Source organism: Trachurus japonicus, chromosome 14 (genome assembly GCF_045865225.1).
Source record: "Trachurus japonicus isolate A0001 chromosome 14, Traja_1.0".
Classification (NCBI taxonomy): domain Eukaryota; kingdom Metazoa; phylum Chordata; class Actinopteri; order Carangiformes; family Carangidae; genus Trachurus; species Trachurus japonicus.
The window spans coordinates 19,979,777-20,002,704 of NC_140920.1; the positions used below are offsets into that span (position 1 = coordinate 19,979,777).

General features: G+C 42.8%; 1 protein-coding gene across 5 annotated transcripts; it reads right to left on the bottom strand.

Annotated features, from left to right (window-relative positions):
• Nucleotides 1-1,123: 1,123 nt before the first annotated feature.
• On the bottom strand, nt 1,124-22,140 carry emsy (EMSY transcriptional repressor, BRCA2 interacting). Of its 5 annotated transcripts, none has more exons than XM_085798275.1 (20): nt 21,912-22,140; nt 20,409-20,517; nt 20,178-20,277; nt 19,993-20,067; nt 19,306-19,481; nt 19,063-19,218; nt 16,467-16,726; nt 15,508-15,748; nt 14,793-15,011; nt 14,567-14,716; nt 13,385-13,558; nt 13,158-13,294; nt 12,397-12,570; nt 8,876-9,083; nt 8,598-8,765; nt 6,874-7,029; nt 6,446-6,576; nt 4,275-4,904; nt 3,504-3,905; nt 1,124-2,337 (listed from the first exon to the last, which is right to left on the bottom strand). In XM_085798275.1, the coding sequence occupies exons 2-20, from the start codon at nt 20,512-20,514 to the stop codon at nt 2,167-2,169; spliced, it is 3,834 nt and encodes a 1,277-aa protein (XP_085654401.1). In that variant the 5' UTR covers nt 20,515-20,517; nt 21,912-22,140; the 3' UTR covers nt 1,124-2,166. The 5 variants fall into 5 exon arrangements, with proteins under 5 accessions (XP_085654401.1, XP_085654400.1, XP_085654397.1 ...); XM_085798274.1 differs by having other exon boundaries at nt 1,124-2,349; XM_085798271.1 differs by having other exon boundaries at nt 1,124-2,349; nt 12,397-12,588.
• Between the last annotated feature and the right edge of the window lie 788 nt (nt 22,141-22,928).

Consider the following 22,928-nt stretch of genomic DNA (forward strand, 5'->3'; position numbering starts at 1 on the left):
TCAGGCCAAGTGTAAGTAAATATATAATCGTTGTACATGGCCAAAAAATGGCTCTGGACACTCATAAACCCTGATATATGTGTTTGGAAAACCTCAATATGTTGTAGTGCGAGAGATGTGCAGTCGTTTCACTCTTTTTTTTTTAAAGTGGACAATAGAAAGTTTGATCCTAGCGACGGCAGGACGAGAGTCCTGTGAAAATGCTACACACAACGTCACACACTGTGACTAAGGCAGCGCAAATACTAATCCACTGAAGCAAATCTGTATGAAATGTAAATTAGGTACACTATAATTATGGATTACTGATGATTTAAGATACTGTTCTAGTATTTAATGGTTCCAAATCTGGTTCCTTTGATATGTTTATTTTTGTGTAAAGAGTCAATGTCCAGCAATGACTTCATGTTTTTTTAAGTCTGATATGTTTTTATTCCTCTGTGCCGAATTTGGAAATATTACAAAAACCACTGGATGTTGAAGACATTATGCGGTGTCTCAGATAAGATTCCCACTTCAAAAGGTCTACTATGGATTTTATATAATCTGGCAGCCATTTTTGACTTTTGTGGTGGAAGTGGAAACCAACCAAGAACATGATTCCATAATATTTGTAATGCCCCCTCCGAGTCTGGTAACCACCATGACTGACGTGGATGGGTAGTGGGTTGGGTGGATGGTCAATGCTCTGCTTGTGTTTGTATTTTTCTACTTGGCAAACTGAATTTATAAAAAGTTAAATTTGAGAATTTCACTGCCCTTGACACAATGCTAAAGTGTGGAGAAGAAAACAAAGATTCAGTTCTGAACGTTTTCAAAACATGTTCTTTTTTATATATAATTTATTATGGATTATATTTATTAATTTTTTTACTCTACTTATTGTCTGACTCATGTATTTTGACCTGTACATGTTCTGGGCAGTAGAACTGAACTCTCCTCTGGGATAAATAAAGTCATCTGAATCTGAATCAAAAAGCCACTCTCTTGTGAGTCTCGGAGCTTTATGGGTGTGCAACAATTAAATGTTCATGTGTGCCCTTGTAACAAAAACAAAACAAACTACAATAACATCCTGACAGTTTCAGGTGAATCCGAGTACAAAAAGTACACCGCAATAGAATTTCTAAACCAATGAAACTACATGAACGGACATGTTCTACTCAGCCTCAGATTTATTGTGCAGATTAAATGATTTCTCTCAACTAGTCGTCTAGTTTGAAAAGGTATAAAAGAAATGCATAGTTTAAAACACACTATGCAAAAGTTAATGCAACTCACAGCAACTTCTTCAACTCCAGAATATATCTTACAAAAATGGCAAGTTTCTTAATTCATTGTGTTTCTTTTTTTTTTTTACATTACACTTAGAATGAGCAGTAACACATATGTTGGACTCCGTCGATCTTTCAACAGGACTCTTGTGGTTCTGCTTTACGTTCCACGCAGCAGCAGCTCCCTCTGCTCGAGCTCTGTTCTCTCTCTCTCTCTCCGCTGAAAACGTAAATCCCACAAGCATCTGAGTTTTCACTGTTATGAAGTCGCTCAAGAGCAAAACAAAAAAAACAGTCCATCTGATGATAAATTCTTCAAGTCATCAGAAGATGTTCATTACCAACAGGAGAGTCACTTTGTACAAAAAACAAACAAAAACGTGTGACTGGGAAACGTGTTCTTGAAATACTCTGGACGACCTTCAACATGATTGCAGGTCCTGTAAAAACCGTGTGTTTGTGAAATGAAGCAGAGCTGCACAAGGCACAGCACCAAAACATCCAAATTATCTAATTTCATAAATGTGTAAATGTCTCGCAAAGTCCTGCAAGTCGCAATGTAAACAGACTGGAACAATTAAAGATGTTTGGAGAGGCTGCTGTCCAACTGTCTGGGAATGGACTAAAACTAATCCTTTCACCTCACCCCCATATTTTACATCCAGCTCTCCTCGCTGGCAATAAAAACCACATGTGCATTAGTTGTGGGGAAGAAAAAAACACTAGGTTTATTATCAAGTAACTAATATTTTACAAAACTGAAAACATTCTTGCTCCTGGGATTAAAAAAAGCAACCAGTAAGTCTTTGTCCGTGGGGCCTGAGGCCTCCAACAAATCACTGTCTGCTTGTTCTGCTCCCGTCACTCAGTGTCTGTGGTGTGGGCGGGGCGACTACGGCTGGTCGGGGGGGCTGGCCGCCGCCGCCTCGTCGTTGCTGCTGTCCACCTCCTGCTCCATGGGGCTGTCCTCCTCCAGCTGCTGGCTGGTGTAGTTGGTGATCTCCAGGAAGCCGCTGGGCTCCACCACCACGTTGGACTGGCTGGAGTCGGGCAGGATGGAGTACTGAGGGATCACCTGCAGGTGGTTAGTCATACCAGGGTCTCTGTCACTTCACCTCCATTAATACTCATGTCCACTCAGCGAGCACTTTATCGGGACAGTGATGACACATTACCTCTACGTGCGCAGTTAAGTTGAGCTACAGTTGCAGCTTGACCAGGCCATGCGCTTGGACGACTGTCCATGTCCTGGTTTACAAGCACAGGAGGGGAACTGATTTATTTTTTGGCGCGGCCTGTCTGTCTCCACTGAGATAGGAAGCCATGTGCCGTCGTTCAGCTTGTTAGTAATAGACCTCTTTCTGACCTATTTCAGGAACAAGTTACAATTCTGTTTTTCCTTCCAGCAATGTATTTTAAAATCTTATTCCTCCTTGAGCATGAACTGTGTTTCCTCGCAGGAGTAACTCAACTCCAAACTGCATTATTTGGCTGAGTTAGTCCGACTTTGAGAATTTTGATTTAGTGCGATTTCAGTCGACCCAACATGTTTACATAGTCAAAGTCCAATTTAAGTCGGATGAACTGGAGCTCCTGACCACAGACTGTAAATAAAGATGGATGTAGCCTCTGTGACGTCACCCGCAGGTTTCTGGCTTGGCTTTGCTAGTACCTGACTCCGCCCCTTTCTTCCAGGCTAATCAAAAATTGGCCAAAGAGGAGGGGCATGTGTGGAGCCGAGACTTACGCTCGCTAACCCACCTGTCACTCAAAGAGGCCACACTCACAGTTATGCAGAACTTCCTTAATAATTTAACAGAGGTGAGTTACATAAAACTTCACCTACATACAGTCGTTATAAAGGAGAAATGTAGCTGTAGACACCAAAACTGTTTTTGTTTAAGATTGTAAACATGTTTAATTTCTGCTATAATGTTGGATGTTTTAACGCGGGAATTGATCGACCACTGGAACCAGACTTTTTCAGCTTTGTTGTTGCAAGTTGTATGATATGAAAATCAAACACACGAAAGGATCAGTCTTCTGCCTTTTCTGTTATCAGTGCAGTCTCTGTAAGATACCATAGCATCCAAGGTTCACAGTAATGATTTATACATTTTATGTTGTTTAAACAAAGAGGTCAAAAGTCGTACTGACGAATCTCCATATCGCTCTGCACCTGGACCTCTGTGATTTATAAGCTTAATACCTCTGTAATAAACATCTTACCTCAATAACCTCCAGGTCTTCCTTGCTCCTCTGCGCGGTGAGGCCCTGCATGCAGCCGAACTGCTGGGACTTGGCGTGCGAGTGGTGCATGGGGGCTCCGGAGCTGCTGATGAACTGGCCCGAGTCCAGCGTGCCCGACACGGCCTGGACCTCCAGGGCTTTACCCAGGGGGCCGCAGTCGCTGGAGGAATCCACCACCATGGGCTCCGTGCTCGGATCGATCTCCGCCTCCATCATGGAGATCTTCAGGATGTCCGACACCGAGGGCTTCTCCCCCGACGGCCCCGAGCTGGACTCGGGGATCAGCTTGGCGGTGGCCTCGCCGCTGCTGAAGACCGGCGACGAATGGTGGGAGCTGCCGAAGGTGATCTTGGTGACGGTGGCGCTCTGTGTGATGATTGGCTATTGAGGTGAAGATTTCAGAAATTTAGAGAATTTAAATTGGTCTTTTCTGTTTTTATTTATTTATTTAGATTTTCTTTTCTTTCTTTTAACTTTTTATTGTGCAAGTTCGGTGATTAACAAACACATATGACACAGGACAGTAGAAACAAGAGGAGCAACATAACCAAACAATAAGACAACATGGACAAAACCAAACACACACACAAACCAAAAAATAAACTACTACTACTAATAATAATAATAATATTAATAATAATGGTAATGATAACATTTCAGGAAGTCAATTCTGATATAATTCCATGTTCTAGTTTTTTCTATTTATCATCAAACGTTGTTTATGTCCAGTGTCGGTGTGGAGCCGCTCACCTGGTTGGTTGTGGTCTTTTCAGTGCTGACAGGGTGGTGCGCCTGCAATGGAGGAGGGTGGGACATGGGCGTGTGCAGGGGCCGGTGGTGGGACGTGGGTGCTTGCTGGAGCTTTGGGAGCTGCGGCGTCACCAGATGTTTGGCCGGTGTGCCCGCCGCGGCCGTGAGCTTTGCCCCGGCCTGAGCTGGTGCGGTCAGGGGCCTGTCTTTGGGGCTCTGGGTTAAGGTCTGGGGCTTGGGCTGAATCTGCCCCTGTAGCTTGGGGAGTTTCTTAGTCAGAGGTGGAGTGGAGGGGAAGGCGGCGACGGCGGCGGAGGAGGAGGAGGAGGAGGAGGAGGAGGGCTGGCTGATCTGAGGTTTACTCTGCAGCTGTGGCGGCGGCGGCGGCGGTAGCGGTGCTGACGGTGCTGGGGTGGAGGTGGAGCTGGAGGTGGAGCTGTGGCGGGTCTGGTCCGCCTCTGCCTGGCTCAGAGGTGGCGGGTGTGCGCCTGCGGAGTGGGAGGTTGGCTTCACGGTGTCTGCAGCTGGTTGGGTGGAGCGGTAGAACAAGCCCGTCTGAGGGTCCAAGGTGTCGCCCTCCAACTCGCCGACCTCTGGCGCCGGGTCGGTTTTACCGTGGCTGTCGGAGGCCTGAAACAGAGAGGCCCAGTGAGGGCTGTCATCAATAGGACGGCCACACTGACTCATCCACACTGAACTAAAGGGGTCCAGTGTTTCATTAAGATGAAACACATAACAAATATTCATGACTCATGACACCAGTTTGTCCAATGAGTCAATTGTTTATCACGAAAAAGTTAAAGAACACGTTTCTTTCGTCTAACTATAAAACAGTAATTGGCTGCTACTCATGCAACATCACTTAGATCTAGTACTAATTACATCTATATATATATATATATATACACACCGGTATGTATATATATATATATATAGCCCAAGCCCCAGACCTTAACCCAGAGCCCCAAAGACAGACCCCTGATATATATACAATATATATAGTATATATATATATATATACACAATATATATAGTATATATATATATATATACATATATACACACATTTTATTTATTCAGCTCTTTTCATGATACTCAAAGTCAATTTACATCATCATCTTGAACCGACAGAAGACGTTAAGGACAAAAGAATCTCCATAACATGTTTGTAATGGAGAATAAGTGAAGCATCACCAGAGATTAAAAGCAGTTCTGAAGAATTTCAGGTGCTGCTGACGCCATGTACACACGTAGCTGGGTACGTGGGTATATTTTTCTCCTCCGTTCCCAATAGGAACATCACACACACCAGATCATTTTCCTAAAGACCTTCATTTACATGAACCCGGATAAATACACAGTCTCTATAGTATCTATATGCAAGATCTCACAGTAATAAAAGGTAAACATGTGGCATCAACGCATTTTCTGTCGCATGCGTTGACGTTAGGGAACCTAAAACTCTGTTTTCCCCTGTAAACACGCAAACATGAAACTGGAGTTTTCCAAAGTGTCCTTTAAGGCCGGAGTTTTCAGTAAACCAAAACGGAGTTTTCGTGGGGATGAAAAGGTAAAAACGCATTAAAAGATCTGTGATTTTTCGGATACCCAATTACATGAGCACATGGCCTGAGATATGTTTATGTTACATATGGTCATGGTGATCAGACAAGATGCCTCTGATGGTATGGTAAAAAAAAATAACTGGACAGGTTCACATACTTGCATTATATTATTATTATATAGTAATAAATAAGCAACGGTAATGTTACTTTTTTTCCCCCTTGGTCATTTCAATCGAACTCCCCCACCTGGAATAAACCTTCCTCTCACTGTGCCCTCATAAAAAACAACAGCAACATTGCTGTGACGAGGTTTCATTGAAACTATCCTACTTTCAGCTGAAGAAACAGTTCCTATCACCAAATGCTTTTAGCAAGAGTCGAAGTTCAAGATATCAAGACCGATGTTTGGAGAGGATTAATAGATAACAACAGGGGTGTCAGAGTGAAATTATAGAGTCAGTGTATGTGACAGTGTAGACTCTGTTTGGACTGTGTGCAGCTCTCTACTGTATCGGCTAATGTGTCTGTCCCAGTGCTGTCACTCAAAGAGCAGGTTGGTCACTGTACTTTTTTGTGTACAGGAGTATTAGACTAATGTGTCCTCACTGTGTGGCTGACGTGTGAAGCTGCAGCTGCAGACGAGACGGCCGCCGGCTTGTAGGGCTTCCCCAGCTGCTGACTCGAGGACATGACCACATCATCGCCCTCCGAGGACACGCCCACTCTGCTGACTTTACCTGGCAGGGGGAACCACAGGCATGCCGTCATACTATCATATCAAATAAAGGGAAAGCTGAACAAACACACAAACACAGACACACACACACACACACACACTCTACCACACAATTTCTTCCGTCGAAAGATCAAAAAGGGAAGTGTGTTTCATCATGCCCAATTTGCGGTTTTAGTGTGAATTCAAGTTACTTCCACTGAAATTGAGAGCTGGCACCCAAATGAAGGAAGTACAAAAAGCTGCAGTGTCATGTCTCATGCAGCACGTCATGCAGCACGGTGGACAAGCGGAGGCGTACCTGCAGCGATGTACTCGGTGCTGGGTTCAGCCTCGGAGGTGGAGGGTCTGGGGGACTCGGGGTTGGGCTTCTTCTCCTGAGCCAGCTGGATGGGCACGGCCAGCTGGCTCAGGTCGATAGTGTGCTGCCTCGGTTTGGACTCGCCCTTCTCCTTCACTAGAGGGAGAGACAAGACTCAAACTCAGCATCATGTACCAGTTCAGTTGTTAATGGCTATCCCACCGCTGGTCCACCTGCAGCTGGTTTGCAAAGTGCAAAGAAATGCTACGAGGAAGTGCAGCAGAAGAGAGCTGGAGAGCAAACATGGACAGAAACTTAAAGAAACCTTGGTTTCAAGGATACACATGGACACTGAGTGTTGATGAGAACAACAAGATAAACTAATAAACTCCACAGTGCATGTTTCACATTTAAGTCCAATTTACATCTCTTGTTTTTTATTTTCCAGTGCAACCTTCACCATCACACACAGTGCACTCAGCAGGGGGGAGGGAGGGTTCATTGGGAGTGCATTCTTCCTCCTGTTCTTTTGTGTGAATTTGTGTTTGAAACTTTGTTTTCCCTCATAAAACACACGTGACAAAACATGAAAGGATGTAAGAGAGGACTTTTTGTTAAACGTTAAATATGCCACAACATTGTTGTGCAATGGTATTATATGTTGCATTGCTAGAGAAACAACAAATCATGTACTCAATATGTAAAAGGGACACGTATGTTTGGTGCAAGACCCAACAAACATCACATCATCTATTTTTCCAAGTTGAACTGAAGCAAAATGATCATTCAGACTTAAATCTAATATTGCAGTATCTGACCATATAATTGCAATACAATGGGTTTAAAAAAAACAACAACAAAAAAACTGTACAGCTCTAAAAAAGGTAGAAGAGTATTTTATCATTATTGACATATGAATTCTTTGGTTATGGCCAAACATGTGTTTTGTGAGTGCACGGTGACCTTTTATCACCATGATGTGTATTCTGCCAAATATAAAGACAAAAAGTCTTGACGTTACTGAGATCAGGCTGCACACAGACCTGAAAACTTCCCGCTCGAGAACATTAAAGTGGAAAATAGAACTTAAACTTGACACAACTCTATTGATGTTCTCCTGGAAATTATGTACATTACCCTGAATCTAGCATGACAGCACGTACACAGGGAGGAAGTTTCAGATCAGACGACAGGGGAAGCTTCTCACTAACATATGTGAATCACACTCTACACGATACACGAGAAGACTAAATTAGGAACATCTGGCACTAATAAAATATCTCTCTGCGGCTGAGGTACGACATAGGTTTCATGCACTGAATCACAATCAGCTCATCTGGGATTTTATTATGGGTGAATCCATCAAAAAAAAAAAAAATTCCACTCAACAACTCGTTCCACAGGTTTGTTCTGTGAGAGCAGAGCCTCAGGCGAACATCATGGTTACTGTGGGTTGGCAGAGGGCTTTCATATTTCTTTGATGGCAGGTGTTCAGTAAAAGTTTAAACCCTTTTCGATGAAACTACCAAAGTAAAAGAGCTGGAAATTAAAAGCTGTGGTAGGAAAATATGAACGTCTTATTAGTCTTTTAGACAGATCTGATACCAGAAATATTTAGCTTGACCTTGCCACGCTGCTGTAGTCACTATATGTACAGGTGATAATTCCCTGTCCCGCCCTCCGCCCCCTTTGTCTGCAGCCGCTTCAATGACATAAAAGCTCACCTGTTGTCTGCTGCAGCTCCAGCAGGGCTTTGATGGTTGAAGTGGCCGACTGGGATTCCCCTCCCGACACCTCCTGGTAGATAATAGTGGGGCTGGACTCCACCGCCACTTCCTGCTCAGTCCAATCCTGCTCCCTGGAGGACACCACATGCACTACAGGCTGCGGCTCTGAGGAACGATGGAAACCGAGTGGGATGGATTAACAATCGTGTGGAACTTCAAAGGGATGTTTTCACATTAGGTCGGTGCACCTGGATAAGGAGAAGAGCCGTATATACCTTGAGCGCTGCCGTGGGAGCCCTCGCCGGCCAAGCTGCTGGTCTCCGTGAAGCTGGCCACCTCGTCCTTCGTGGACCCGTCCGAGCCCGAGGGCTGAGCCTGACCCATGTCCACGGAGCGGCTCACCTGCTGCAGCGTCTCAGTGACCAGCTGCCTGGTCTGCTCGCTCACCATCGTCTGGAAAACCGGCTTAGGTTTGATGAGAACCTGGAGGGAGGAGAAACGGACAGTTTCCTGTGAAGCAGCAGAACAGCAAGTTGAATGAACAGACCACAGACTATCTTTCATCTCATCTCTACATTGAACCCAGACAGTTTGCAGTTCATCTACAAAGCGTGAACTGCACCTCCCACCCCCCAAGACAACATCCAAATCTTACATTCCCACAGTAAAGCATCATTAACATCTGAGTACTGGTCCACTGTAGCCTTGCAACACCAGGGTCATTGTGCATTAATGCATTCAATAGATTCTTAGCTGTGATGGTCCACCACCAGACGCCTCAACATAAGGGCTACTGGTCCAGTACCAGTGTAATCCAGCAACGGCGACCTACACTTGAAATAGGTATTAAATCAGTAATAGCCTACAGTTCATCTATTCTTTTTAATCTATCAATATTTTTTTTTAAAGTTTTTTCCAAATTCAGCTGAACTGCTCCAAAATCTCTCTGTGTACACCGTACACCCTGACAACTACAGACGTACCTGAGGAAACCAATGAGCTTGCCAATAAATTCAGTTTACATGACGCTGCATAGTGACATTAATTGAGAACCCAGTCGTCTTCACATGGTTTCTTGTTCATAAATAAGACAACTGAGTCATATTTTCATCTGCTTAGTAGCGTGACTCAATTTTGCACATCGAGTAAGTAGGTCATACGTGTAAACAAGTCAAAACGCTGCATGTCAAAAACGGAAAATGGGAACAATGTTTTGGGGACAGTTTTGTCACTGGAAAGTGTTTGATGACTTCTGTGTCTAAATTGTGCCCAAAAACACCATGTCACAGCCCTGACTGATCAACACTGTGGTTTCACTGAAACTGTCAATCATAGCTGTGGGTGTTAACTACAGATTTTACTATACGTGTTTACAATGTAAAAGACAAATCTCTGTCTGGTATCAGTTTCCTCTTCAATTACTAAAACTGAATTCAGATTCAACTCAGGTGAGACTGATACTGAAACAATGACATGAAGGAGGCAGCAAAAACATGACATTGTGACCTTCACAAAGGGAACAAATGATGCTGCTGCTTCTCGTCCTCCCTCACTACTTCAAGTCTATGAGGCGGCAAAAAACCATCTGGAAACAAGAGCAATGGGATTTACCCTCTGGGAATATATTCAGATACCTTTGTATGTTTTCAAGTTAAAGAGAAAAAGAAATATTGTCAATTCATTTGGTTTAGTCTTTTTTTTTTTTTTTACAGAACCAACCCTTTTCAAAAACAGACTTTAAAATCCCCAGGAACCAAAATCACACGCACAGTGGTGTCTGCTTTCATTATACAGGTCCAACACGCCAAAGAGATCACATAACACAAAGAAAGAACAGACAGAAACATCAGTCAGACCAGTTGCACAAGATTTTTGGAGAAGATTTCCTATGTGATGACTTTCCAGTGAAAAGCCCATTCTTGATCTGAAGCATTATAGCTGAAACATATGGCATTATTCGGCAACAGTGCCATATAATTAATCAGGATATACTGTATATTTTTCTACTTTCTTACATTTACTTTTCATCTGTTTTTCTCTGTCTCATTATTATATTTTGAATTAAAATTGCATGATTCAATTCAAACTTCTCCTCTTTTTTAATAGAGGGAATGAACACATCCAGCTAAAACACCATCTTCACCTTACTTTGATGTGTGCATTTCAAGAGTAAGGATTGAAATGAAGACGCTGCCTCAGTGGATATATGTATATGTATGTGTATATATATATATATATATATATGTGTGTGTGTGTGTGTGTGTGTGGTAAGAACATTTCAATATTTGTTTATTTATCACAAGACATCTACACATCGCAACACTGACCAGTGTGGTTGCATGTCGAAAATTTTTACTAAAACCATGCGGGCTGAGTTGTAAATATGATCATCGGCTCCTGGTTAACCACAGGCCTATGTCATGTGACTAGTGACAAACACCAAGTAGACATTCATATGACACGTTGTCTGACATAAAGTGACCAAAACCAAGATGTGTCAAAACACTGCGTTGCGACTTGCGTGTGGGCTGTGAAGTCAGTGAAAAAAAAAGAGGAATTTCTCTGAAAATGAGAACAAATTGTTCATTTTAGTGTTCTTCAGAAGTAGCAGTTCTGTCTTCTGAGTTGTGCATTCAGTCATTAACCTGGTGACGCCTGCTTGAGATACTTTCCAGAGAAGAGAGCTTCTAATTAGATACAAGGTTGTAAACAAAAGAGAAAAATCCCCTGTTTCTATAGGCTTAAAATACCTACGGTGACCTTAAACACACTCTTCCTCCCTTTACTTCCCTCATTCAGGGAGAGAACTGAATCTATATGGAAGCAGACAGACTGACTCCTGTCTGTCCTGTCAGTTTCTGCCACACGATATTAAACCTGTATTAATTGATCATAGAGGAAGCAGAGCAACAGGCTGGAACCACAACACTGACATATCAAGTTGGCAAAAAGTCTCGTATGACAAACACAACTGTGCTACTTGAAACAAGGCCAGGTCAAAATAACTATGTCTGGACCGTGTGACCTTTTAACTCACAATAAAGCTGTTGTCATTTAAATGTTTTCACTTTCTAATGTTGGACACTGATTATTCCCCAGATACAAACATAAGTGAAAGGGAAAGACTGTGCTGTGTTCAGATACTGTGTATAAAATGATTTTTCAGAGAAAGAGAGAGACAGAGTTAAAGGCTTATTCATGTCTGTCAGCTGCCCTGTGGTCGGTATAAAGAAGGGATACCTGAGGGAAAGCCCCATCTCATTATAACTGTACAGGTCAGCACAGGTGACTCTGCTATGAAAAATTCCTTAGGACTGTCCAAGAAGTCTCTAGATTTGTTGCTAGGTGCTTTTTGAAAAAGGAAATAAATAAATGTTGCTAAATATATATGAAAATTGCTAGCACTGCCTATCAAAAAATCCCAAATGATATGATAGGAACTGTTCACACCAAACTTGTTTTTTTGGTTTGTTTGTTTGTTTAGTAGTTTTTGCTAGCTCCAGTAAAAAGTTGATGATCTTAAACACCAAAACATGAAAAGTTAAAAAGTTGTGTGACTGAATACTGTATGTAAATACAACTCTATTTCCCAATTCATCACATTTCAGTCTACTGTATTTTTGTGATGTGTTTATTGCACATGTTCGTCAAAATACGATTTATTGGTCAGCACAATTTCTTTAAATGTGGATCATGTCAGAGCTGCAGATTGTTGGAATAACGGTAAAATATAATGGAACAAATACAAGTAACATCAGAGAAAGGATTGATCAGTTATTGGGGAGCAGGTCTTTACCTGTGTCTTGCCCTGCTGGCCGTACACAATCTTGGTGGGTATGATCTTGGTGGCGGTGGCCTGGGATCCAGAGCCCATGCCTTTGGGCTGAGTGACGATCATCTTGGTAATGGGCCTGGAAGCAGTAATAATCGCTGGTTTGGTTCCCTGAACAGCCTGTAGGCTCTTCTCACCCTGAGGCACAGCGATACACTGACAGAGTTAAATACAACACACAGACATGGTCATTGAGTGAAAACAGCGGTTTGATTTGCAGACCTATTCCTTTATAACATAAACACAGCATATTAAGTATTAAAAACATTAAAACAGCGAATTGAGGAATTTCAATATTACAAAGTGTTTATGAGAACAAGCCAGCCAGGGTACGTGTAGGGTTTAAGTTTCTAACTTTGCGTCACCAAGTGGTTGTAGACAATGTCCAACATCCACACAGAGAAATGAAGCAACAGACAGACAGCAGCAACTGTCTGTGACACATCCCATTTGTCTCTAGATAAAAGCTTATGACATCACTATAAATTCATCTAATTATTTTCTCAAACTGATAAAAATGCCCACCCAAAGTTTCCATGACGGCATTTTTCAGTGTAACATCCAATGAATGTAAAGCCATACCAACTAATCAAAAAGGTTGCGGCTACATCTTCTCTAAAAAATATTGTAATAAAAAGGTTTTTTTAACAGTGCAAAAAGGCTCCAGTCTTATGTTTCTACTCATGATCAGAGAATCAAATATCAGATTTTGGTAACTGACTGACCCCGGCATTTAAAAGCGTGGTGACCACGTTCTTGCCCGGCAGCCCCTGGATAGTCGCTCCCTTTCCTGTTGTTTTCTGCACCACGATGACGTTTGGTTTGGACGTCATGGGGATGGTCGTGATCTTTGTGGTCGTGCCTGTGGAGGAGGGACGGCAACAATTCGTCAGGCAGTAAAACAGACCACCGCTCCTTTAGTCCGGATGCTACAGGAGCGTAGGTGACTCACCAGACACGATGTTGCTGCTGATGATTTTCCCGCCCAGAGTGGCCAGCGACTTGGGCACAACAGTGATGATGCTGCCGCTGGTCGTCTTCACGTAGGTGGTGCCGCCGCTAGACGCCGTTATTCTGGCACCGATGTTGGGACTGACAGTGGGTCTTGTGTAGGTGGTCTGAGTAGCTGCACACACAAGTGTAGTGTTACGATTTAATAGTTAGGCCAAGGTATTGTGAATCAGTAAAAATTGCACACTATACCCGTTCTGTGTTGACACTGGTGTATTTTCTATTTTCTGTACCTTTCTATTATGTTGTATGTTTGTTGTTATGGTGTATTTTTTATATATTGGGTACTTAAGTCAGGTGCTTCTCAATCTAGTGGTCAAAACCTCCAAAAGTTTCACTTCTGAAGCAAGTTACCAAGGTGAAACTATTGAGAGGTTTAGAGGGAAAACATCTCACTGATAACAACTAAGACATTTGAAACAATATGTAGTTTATTCTTTATCAAGGAGGTATAGTATTGTATTTTCTAATCATAAAGTACATTTTTCATGAATAAAATCTGAAAACTTGTAATAACAGTAACTGCTGGCAACATTTGCATCCCAAGTGTGTTTAATAAGTATTAAATAGCATAAAATGGACACAAAAATCTAAAAAGTACCTTAAAAGAACTCACTGTAATGTCATTGTGAAGGAAACGGTAAAGGATCAAATCAGATCATTGCACAGCGACAGCAGTGGATTTGATTTTACAGTGTGTCAAGTAGGGATGTCACGATTATAAATTTTCTTGGTACGATTATTGTCAGAGAAATAATCACGGTGTTAATGATTATCACGATTATTATGTATTAATTAATTTCACAACACTATGAATGTGTAAAATCAAATATAGTCAAAATTTAATTACATTACTCATTGTTTACACAAAATATTTCAAGTATCTATTAATATATGACCAATTCTTAATCCCCAGGGGAAATGTTTGAAATATTCAGGTCATGAATTGTTATCTATACCAAATGTTTGCGTTCATTTTAATCGTTTTTTGTTTTGTTTTTGTTTTTTATTAAAAATGACACGCTAACATTTAAATTGTGGCGTTTAATACCACGATTAATTGTGAAAACAAGTAATCGTGACATCCCTAGTGTAAAGTGCCGCAGATTTTCTGATCACCCACCTGTGGGCTGAGTGACCAGTTTGGTGGTCATGATGGCTCCGTTGCTACTGACGACCATGATGGGAGAGGAGCTGCTGCTGGACAGAGCCACGGACGAAGGCTTGGGCAGGATTTTGCTGGGCTGAACCTGCTGAGTGATGATCTTCACTCCTACGGAGAAGACGGAGGATTAAAAAAACAGAGGAAGAGATGGAGGAAGAACCAAACACCAAGTGCGAATCCTCACCAGACTCCTGTTTGATCTGGATGGTGGGCTTGTTTCCAGGTGAGGTGGTGGAGGCCTGGGCCTGACCGACCCCGGAGGCCCCTAATGGTGAGCTCTGCTGCAGCTGTTTGGGCGACTGCTGTTTGGGGAACTGGGCCAGGATTTGAGTGGGCGACCCCACCAGCGTCTTGGGTGAAGGAAGTCTGGCTGAAGCCACCTTCACTGCAGCCGAAGCAGCACCTGGAACAGATGTGGTGAGATGTACAGACCATGTGAGACGGTAGGAGAAGCTGCTGGTTCTGGTTCAAGACGTCCTTTTGTTTACTGCTCAATAGGTCACCATACCAGAATTTCAGTAGTCGAAACCAGTACCAGTGAATTTCTATGATTCTCCATACTTATTCGATACCACGACTAAAAAAACAGAACCCACGTGCTTCTAAATTCACTAGGCCTACTTAATTTAAAACTGTTTCACATGAAACTTTCTTGTATTTAAGCTTCACTGTGATTCAACAGCTTCTCAAACTGCACAGAATTTAAAGAGCTAGCAGCAGTAGTGGAAAAAAGCAGGTACCAACGTATTTCTTGTGTCACTGCCTCGACTTGGTGCCGAAGTATCGATTCTTGTGACAACCCTACTGCTCAAACTGACACAGTCCGTCTGCTGCACTAATGGGCTGTAAAAGAGTAAAAGACCGTCACTGTGGCGGTTATCTACAGAGGTGGAACGTACTTGGTGCGACTGTTGACATGACAACTGAAGGTGTAGAGGAGACCACTGTGGTGACGGCGACGGTGTTGGGGTTGGTGGCGGGGCTGGAGCTGGCGGGAAACACCACCGTCTGCTTCTGGGTGGGCGTGGTCAGCATGGAGGTGGAGCAGAGCTTGGACATGGCTGCGTTGTTGTGGGAGTGAGACTTGGACAGGATGTTGGGCACAAAGTTGGAGCTCGGAGACGTGGTCACGATGATCACCTGGTCAGATATAAGACTCTCAGTTAAAGTCCCCCTAGAGAGGCATTTTAAAATATTTTTGATAAAAATTGCTTTCCCACAATAAAGTTGTTTAAGAAAGCTCCCAAATAGGCTAAAAACAGGTCTACTATTTCTCCCTCATTGAAAAATCCAGATTATATGAATATTCATGAGTATGCAAATGTGTACTGACTCGCACCCGCCCACCGCCACCATGTTGCTAAGTAACGGCGGTGCGCATTAACGGAGCAGGGGAAAAGGGAGGAGTGAAGTTGAAGGTGAAGGTTGGCACTGAGGTCCAAACCCTGGTCTACCCCATCCAAGGTGGCGACTAAACCTCTGGGCCACCGCAACTAATGATAACATGTTTGAACATCTAGCTATGTAAGTAGATCACATCACAGTGAACAACAAATGAGACGCAAACAAAATCAACGGGATTGGTTGCTAGTTTCGTGACGCATGAAAACTGACCCCAATTTGAAAACTTGAATGCAGTGTTTTCAGACTCTGGTTTTGAAACTGCATTTTCAAGTCTAAAATGCTCAGTTGTGGCGTGGATTAGCAATTTTGCTTCTGAAATGCCTTGTAGCAGAGCCCACACACTAAATTGACATGTTAATAATTTAAAAAGGGGCATTTTTGGTTTAGGGGGTCTTTAAGTTCCTGTAGACGTGTGTTCAAGAAACCTCAGAGTGTGTGAAGAGGTGTCGCTCACCTTCTGAGTGGTGGTGTTGGTGGTCTGGATGGTGGGCTTGGTGAAGGTGATCTTGACCGGCGACAGGTGGGGCGGCAGGGAGTTGGCGATGCTTTGCATTATGTTGCTCATCTTGGGGCTGCCGCTCACCGGCACCGTGATGTTTTTGGACACCGGCGGCGACACCTTGGTAACCTCCTTCAGCATCACTGGCGACGAGCTGGACGAGTTGGTCCGCCTTCGCTTGCGAGGCTTCTCATCTTCGTCAGAACAACTTACACCTGAGAAGAAAAGAGGGTAGACACTCAGGATGTCTCTAGTTCCATCCAGGAGAGCAAACTAATGATCATTTTTTCTCTGTTGATAACTTGGAGGTCTATTAAAATTGGGACGTGAAAAAATCTAAAACAGTCCAAAACACAGTGATTATATAAAAAAAAAACAGTGAAGCTACAGTAAAGCTGAAAATGTACCAATCTACTGATCAATTTTCTGCTGATATGAATTAAAGGACAATTCCAGGCGAATTCAACTCGGGGCTGTATTTTCATATCATTTTAGGTCTAAAAGAAGGAATCTGAGGATTTTCAGTTTAATCGCTCCTGTTTTGCGGTAGTTGCGTCTGTCCCCGCATCGCCACGCCCACGGCAGCAATGAATGGGAGTGGATGTAAGTTCCGCTGTTTAGGCTGTTTCCAGCCCTCAAAGCCGCAATTTTTTTCCACAGACAGCGTCAGATGGCTACTCAAACATGCACCGAGAAGTTTATTTACTTCAAGCAAGCCGACATGTTTGTAAAACTAGATCTAATTCAAAGTCTCCCGGAGTCTCGCGCGAGACCCAGTTGCCGTGCGCGGTGTGTTCAGGTGCAGTGGGAAAGCTCCCGTTTGTGTCATAAACACAGGAATATCAACTCTTGACTTACTTCAAGTAAAAAAAACTTCTCGGCGCATGTTTGAGTAGCCACCTGACGCTGTCTGTGGAAAAAAATGTACACTTCAAGCAAGTAAAGAGTTGATATTCCTGTGTTTATGACACAAACGGTAGCTCCTACTGCGCCTGAATACACCAGCACTGCAACTTCGGGCTCGTGCGAGACTCCGGGAGACTTTGAATTAGATCGACTTTTACAAACATGTCGGCTTGCTTGAAGTAAATAAACTTCTCGGTGCATGTTTGAGTAGCCATCTGACGCTGTCTGTGGGAAAAAATTGCGGCTTTGAGGGCTGGAAACAGCCTAAACAGCGGAACTTACATCCACTCCCATTCATTGCTGCCGTGGGGACGCGGGGACAGATGCAACTACCGCAAAACAGGAGCGATTAAACTGAAAATCTTCAGATTCCTTCTTTTAGACCTAAAATGATATGAAAATACACCCCCGAGTTGAATTCGCCTGGAATTGTCCTTTAATCAATGAATCATTGGCACGTGATACATTGGCACATATGAAAATCAAACCAGGAGCATAAGCAATTGGTAAAGTTGATAGAGTAAAATCACTGAATGTTGCCTTTAAAATCTAGAAATCCAACAAATGCAACTCTAAGACCAGTTCTGCTGTGATGATTCTCATTAAATCTTTAGTTAATAATGTTCACACACAAGTCTCATTCCTCTCCTACATTAGCGTGACAGTGACACTGTTTAGTGTAGAGCAACAAACTGGCAGCAGATGCTCCTCGATCATCAGATCTGATCCAAAAGATCCCGAGTGACTTCATGTTATGGAAATTCAAATCACAGCCTGAGCAAATCCTTAGTCATGTGCCTGAGCTTCCTGAGTTTCCATCAAATTATCAGAGTTGAAGACGTGCCATTCTTATGTCTCTCGAAGAGTAAACACGTCTCACAGCGCCCCCCTCTGGCTGATCAGTAGATCTTACAAACATCTGAGCACAGCAACAATCTTTGAGTACTGATCATTCCAAAACATTCTTGTAAAAAATCCAATCAATATTTCAATGTCACTAAAGTTGAGATCACAGAATGAAACATAACCTCCTCAGTTAGTATGTCATATGAATATTACAAAAGATACTTTTACTATCCTCTCCAATAAACACATCTTTCAAATTTTGGATGTTAAAGTGAAATAATAAAACATTAAATGTGTCAACAACTGTGGTGTGGTTCACTTTATTGAAAGATATTACCAGGATTTCATCAAAGATGAATGCACGGCTGTGCTGTGTGTGTGTGTGTGTGTGTGTGTGTGTGTGTGTGTGTGTGTGTGTGTGTGTGTGTGTGTGCGCGTGTGTGTAGTGGCACCACCTACTGACTGATCAACTCATTCACACATTAGAGTGGTGTTTCCCATGTGTGCTTAACATTTCTGTGTAGTGCAACATTATTCTGTGTGAGATGTGAGTTAGTGGTAATAACTCAGTAATTAGTGAGGCAAATGGAAGAGCAGCTTATTTATTTCTCCTACAAGCTGCTATAGTCTCTTCTGATAAAAAAAAAACTATTCTATAGCTCTACTGTATTTTAAAAAAAAACGTGCAATAATACATCTAATGTATAACATATATATATATATCTATATAATAGTCTGAGGAGAGTCTTAGTATTTCCTGAAACGTTACTATCCTTCCGTATTTGATGTCATCACTCACTTTTCACATAGACCGTGCTCCCGCTGGGCAGCACCACCACGTTGGATGAGGGGCTGGGTGGTCGTGGTGATTTTACCGTGGCCCCTATAGTGCCGCTGGTCGCCGTGGCGCTGGTGGAGGTGCAGGTGGTGCTCGTGTAGGAGTAACACACAACCACTGCAAGGAGGAAATTAAACGTGTCATTTGATGTGGGATCTGTTTTGTGAACACCCTTTAAGTGGAGCGAGTGCGAGTGTGGTCTACCTTCTTTGTTTCCGGTTTCAGCCGGCAGCAGCAGGGAGGCGTTCTGATTGGCCGTGGCACTGGCCACAGCATTAGCAGTGACGGTGAACGCTGTCTGAGGGACCAGCCTCGGCATCAAGGGGACAAGTCGGCGTCCTTCAATCGACCATTCAGACGAGCTGTTTGGACCGGACATGCTGAAAAACAGGTGAGTTCTTCAGTCGCTGCTTTTAAAGTTACAACTCCCAGAGTCGAATGGTGAGAAAACAGGCGGTAGCGAGCAGACCTGGCCTACTTGGTCTGACAGGGAAGGACAAACTATTACAATCACCTTACAAATACCTCTACTTATTTTCAGGATTCATATCATCCGTTCCCCTTCTACCTTCCATTTACTTGTCTACTGTTTAAAACAGTAAAACAGACTCTGTAAAGGTAAAAAGCACTTGCAGCCACACAGTGATATAAACAGTGACTTGCAAAGATCAATAAAAAATTGTTGCCCCACCACACTGACCTTCCTGTCTGCCTCCACTATCCTTAATTAATAAAGGGGAGGTTACCCCCCAAAAATAAATAAACCTGGTTTCTGGGATGGTGAAAATGACATTTTTGGAGCGTTTCATTTGGTCATGAACTGAAATGGATGGTGACACTTGGAGTGACAGTACATGATAACTGAAACTCAAACGTCACGAATTTACTCACTGATATGCAATGGTGGTGAGGCGCTCATCGTTGACAGCCCTGCGAACTTCTGCACGATGGCGCTCAGTTGAGATACTGATTGGATGGGGAGAGATGGGTGGACAAAGTAGAGTTAGAAGACAAAACATTAAAGAAAAATTTTTACTATCCACCATCAAGTTTTAGAATTTGTGGTAAACAAATACCCGAGGATCTTAGTGAGTTCTCCCAGGAGATCCTTCTTATCCTTTGTCAGATCTCCTTGAGCTCGCAAGGCGCTGATAACCCCGGCGTAAGCCTCCAGCTCTGGGAGACACAGATACAATCGAGTCATCAATTATGCATACGAAACACATGAAAGACCAGTGCATCCGATGTGTTTATGTCCAACGTTTTACATTCAAGACAACTTTCTGACAATCAAAAAAGATTCTTACCCAGTTTACGGAGAATTCTCTTGCACTCATCCCTGCCCAGGTCAAGGATGGTCGGCCATACCACCGGCATGGTGCCAGCCAGCACTGGTTTCTCCAGCTGAATCATGGGCTGAGTGGAGAGATGGCAGATAATAAAGCATTCATGAACACATTTTCCATAAACCACACTGCTACTTGCTGCTTCTCCCCTCTCAGTGTAAAAGAGCTTCATCAAGGATGAGAGCCAGCGAAAGCTCTTGACTACAGCAAAACATGATGCTATAAAAGTCTCGAGCCTCTTGAGTCACATCGGAGCCATTAACTATAGTACCAGAGGAGCCTGACTGACAAGATAATTACAAGATAATTATGAACATATATAATTACTGTATTAGCATCAATCATGCAGCTTCCACAGATGTTATTTTGCCTTTGTCACAGCTTTTTATTGCATTATTACCCAGCTTATCTTTTAACTGTGAGGATGTTTGTTATCCAATCGGCTAAAGGAAACAGTTACAACTTTCACATTTCTGCTCTTCACTGCAAAAAAACGCCCCAAACATTGAAAACGGTGTAAGAAGAAGAGTTCAGCAGCAGATTCATATACTTGTGGTGCTCTAGTTATTCTGACAGTTGTTGTCTGGCTGCAAAATGACCTTTGAGGCGATCAGACACATAATCATATTAATATTACCTGACATCTAAATATCTAAGGAGCTAAAAGCTGCACAGTAATGTCCATCATATTAATTCAAGTTAAACGTCAGAGCCCATGTTCATGATAATAAAGGACCATGGGTTTTGCAGAGCTACAATCCTAAACGCATTCAATACTGATTTGGCACTTGAACTGCTGACAGCAAGTTTCCTCACTCCACAGACAAAACAAACTGTTTAATGTCCAAGTTTTAATGATACAAACAACATAACAAACCAGTATAGGATCATGTCAGCAGCTCCACGACTACTTACTTAGCCATGCAGAATATGTTTCTTCAGGCCCATTTTATATGATAATAAAGTCCTAACTTTCCGTAGTTTGCACTGAGAGTACCGCCCACCACTGGGCATCTCAGTAACTACAAAACACCGGGAGCAGAAGGCCAGCGACACTGAAAAATACCATTTTATTTAGTTCAAATGCTGCACAGAGGTCAATCTATGTCCCGATCATTACAGAAGCTCCTAGCAGGTACAGACCCATACATGTTTGCGACCTAGTTCCGATATTTAGCGTGAAACAAAGACACATCAAGGTTTTTACATTTTCTGGGTCAAATTGTGTTGATACAACGGGAAACGGAGCGTCCTCCATCCCACCATCTAACGCCCGACAAAAACGTGTAGTAACATCAAAGTATGTGCATAAAAACACCCTGAACGCGACGAAAGATGTTAATAGCGTGGATATTCAACGAAATAACGTCATATTTATGTTTATCACGCATTGAAAACCTTTGCGATTGATAGTGTTAGCTTCTAGCGAGCTAGCTGCTCCTGTGGGGCAAATCAATGTCTTACCGTCCGTGAGCAGGGAAACTTCAAGGCCTTAGGAAACCCGACATCCACACAAACATGGCCGAGCACTACGCACTTAGCTCAGCTACCGCATCTTCTTGTTACTGTGCAACAAACACAGACTCGGAAAACAAAAGATAAACCGGTAAAATCGCCCAAGCTCCCCAAAGATGCACCAGTGTTTATGTTGTCAGCTAACTAGCTGCGGTTGGTCTGTGGATGTATTGGTCTCCTCTTCTTCTCCGCGGGAAATATGGAGGCAGTAGGCTCAGTGCTGCCCCCCACAGGCCGCGGAGGCAACAACAGCTGCCCCCCACAGGCCGCGGAGGCAACAACAGCTGCCCCCCACAGGCCGCGGAGGCAACAACAGCTGCCCCCCACAGGCCGCGGAGGCAACAACAGCTGTTGCTCTGTACTGTTGTTTGTTGGGATAGGCTATTTAATTTAAATTTGTTGACACTTCGTTGTAGTTGTTGTAAACCTACTTTATAAATGTAATTTAAATACATTAAATCAATGTAGGCTACTTTAATACAAATTAAGTGTGGTGCATTTACGCAAGAGCTGTGTTTGAACTTTACCTCATTTCACTACTAGGCTACTGAATTATGTAGGCCTATAGACTGCTTTTACGCTGCTCCCTCTTTCTGAAACCTTTAACTGAACATTACCTACTGCTAATAAATTAGTAGCCTACGGTAATACATCATTTAGTCAAACAGTAGGCTAGATTACAGAAAACAATAGGTATTTCACAAGCTTCTAAAGTGATTCAATTTCGACGCACCTTTACAAGTCGCATCATTATGATAAATGATTTTTGCACTTGAATGCATCATTATTCAGAAATGGGTCATTAGCCTACATAATGAGCACTTTCTCATCTGGGTAGGCTACTTTATTATGATAGCCTATTGTAGCCTACTTTTGTGTATGTTTTTTTTTTTTTTTTTTAAGCGCACAGAGTTTTTTCTTTGTTGTGTTTAAGCCACTAGTAGCCTAAATAATAGCCTACACTAA

Bases quoted from the DNA above. Each gene is read 5' to 3' on its own strand.
- emsy (XM_085798271.1), bottom strand. From the start codon at position 20,514: ATGATTCAGCTGGAGAAACCAGTGCTGGCTGGCACCATGCCGGTGGTA. The intron at 8,766-8,875 runs GTATATACGGCT...ATCGTTCCTCAG, and splicing joins CTCCCACGGCAGCGCTCAAG to AGCCGCAGCCTGTAGTGCAT. The intron at 7,030-8,597 runs GTGAGCTTTTAT...CTCTCCCTCTAG, and splicing joins GGAGCTGCAGCAGACAACAG to TGAAGGAGAAGGGCGAGTCC.